Source organism: Humulus lupulus, chromosome 8 (genome assembly GCF_963169125.1).
Source record: "Humulus lupulus chromosome 8, drHumLupu1.1, whole genome shotgun sequence".
NCBI lineage: Eukaryota > Viridiplantae > Streptophyta > Magnoliopsida > Rosales > Cannabaceae > Humulus > Humulus lupulus.
The window spans coordinates 39,754,095-39,756,080 of NC_084800.1; the positions used below are offsets into that span (position 1 = coordinate 39,754,095).

At 47.8% G+C, this 1,986-nt stretch overlaps 1 protein-coding gene across 1 annotated transcript; it reads left to right on the forward strand.

Moving 5' to 3' along the window:
- On the forward strand, positions 1–1,524 carry LOC133795285 (uncharacterized). The gene is made up of 2 exons (XM_062232740.1): positions 1–811; positions 1,021–1,524. Exons 1-2 carry the CDS (start codon positions 728–730, stop codon positions 1,522–1,524), a joined length of 588 nt encoding a protein of 195 aa, XP_062088724.1. The 5' UTR covers positions 1–727.
- Positions 1,525–1,986: the final 462 nt, after the last annotated feature.

A 1,986-nucleotide genomic window follows, 5' to 3' on the forward strand; every position in this document is an offset into this window, starting at 1 on the left:
TATGTTCGAATCCATTGCCACGGAGGTAATGGGCTGTGACTCTTCGTTTTCCCTCTGGCGCAGTCTTGATGCTTTGTTCGGTGCCTACTCCAAGTCGCGCATTGATGAACTACAGAACAAGATTCAAACGGTCAGAAAGGGGTCCATGCCTATGCTGGAGTATTTACGCCAAAAACGGCACTGGGCTGATACACTTACTCTCTCAGGTGAATCCTACCCTAAAAAACATCTTGTTGCCAATATTTTGTCTGGTTTAGATTTAGAGTACTTACCCATTATTGTTCAAGTGGAAGCCCGTTCCTTTACCTCCTGGCAGGAACTTCAAGATATCCTTCTCTCTTTTGATAGTAAAATGGAACGATTGAGTCTCCTTTCTGGTGCCAGCAAACTCCCTAACTCTGTTGCTATGCCTCAGGAAAATTTTGTTCATAAACACAGTACTAATACCTTAGGTCGAGGCTCTTCTTCTGAGTCCTTCTCAGAGTCATCCAGGGGTGCTTATCCTCATCGAGGTGGTGGACGCCGTAGAGGCAGGGGAGGAAGGTCTAGTGGTCGGTCCACCCACCAAAAACCCACTTGTCAAGTCTGTGGGAGATATGGGACTCTGCTGCCATATGTTACAACCGATACGATGAAAGTTACATGGGATCGTTTTCTGGAGGTACCACTCAAGGGAAATCAACCACTCACCCCTCAGCTTTTATAGCTACACCTAAAATGGTAGAGAATGAACAATGGTATGCAGACAGTGGCGCCAGCAACCATGTCACCTCCAATGCAAACATTCTTCAGTAGAAAACTGAGTACCATGGTAAGGATGGTCTAATCGTTGGTGATGGAACTAACCTAAAAATTGCTCATATTGAAAATGGTAATATCAAGACCTCATCTGGTCATTCTCTGCTGTTAAAAGATGTTTTGCATGTTCCCAAAATCACTAAAAATATTGTTACCATATCTAAACTTACATTGGATAATGATGTGATTATTGAATTTTTATCTGACTATTGCTTTATGAAGGACAAACAAACAAGGAGGGTGTTGCTCCAAGAGAGGCTTAAGGATGGAATATATCAATTTGCAATACCAACTGCTCACACCGATCAGCCATCTAACTATTTTCAATCCAAGAAGTTGATTTCAACACATGCCTTGCTGAGTCAGTCCAGTCAGTCCAAGTCTTTAAATTCCAAAAAGGATGTATGGCATAGGAGACTAGGCCATCCTTCCAATCGAGTCTTGAGTCAAGTTTTGAATTCTCTAAATGTAAAAACCAATGAAAATGATCATTTCTGTGATGCATGTCAATTCGGTAAGTCTCATGCCTTACTGTTATCCCCATTTCCTGGAAGGGCTTTGGGCCTTCGCCCTGGCCCACGGACAGAGGACCGGCTCGGCGTATGGGCCTGGCCCAAGGTCCCTTGGTTTGAATATCGCCCAAGGGGACTGGTACGGACCAGGGACTCTAGACTGGGCCCGTTTGGAGGGGTCCGAGACGTCCCTCCGGGTTCATCTTCAGCTTGAACGGTCTCGGGGATGTCTAGAGCGCCCGGACCGTCGCGGCCTACGCGTCCCTATCCTGGAGCCTGGTATGGTCCGGGCCCGAGGTAAATGGAGCGAGCCAAAGGTAAACGGACCTGGATCACCTCCTCCCCAGTTGAAGGGCCAGGGGTCCAGGATCCTGAAACCGCCTCATTTCACGTGGGCATTGTCCCCCACTTTTCGCCTGCAGAAAAGGTCGCCTCGGGATTGCCCACTGGTGTGTCAGGACTGCGCAGCCAAGTACCCTGACCGGTCTTGTCTCCTGAATCAGCCTCGTGACTCGAAGTGGTCAGAGCCAAAGCGTCGTTTGGTCGGGCGAAGGCTTGTGTCTCAGGTCAACCAATTGGGCCTTAGCTGGTTTGAATTTCGTGTATTGTATACCTTTTTGTATTGGGCCTCCACTAGAAAGGCCCCTTGTACCCATTTCTCTGATGGGCCCGGGTC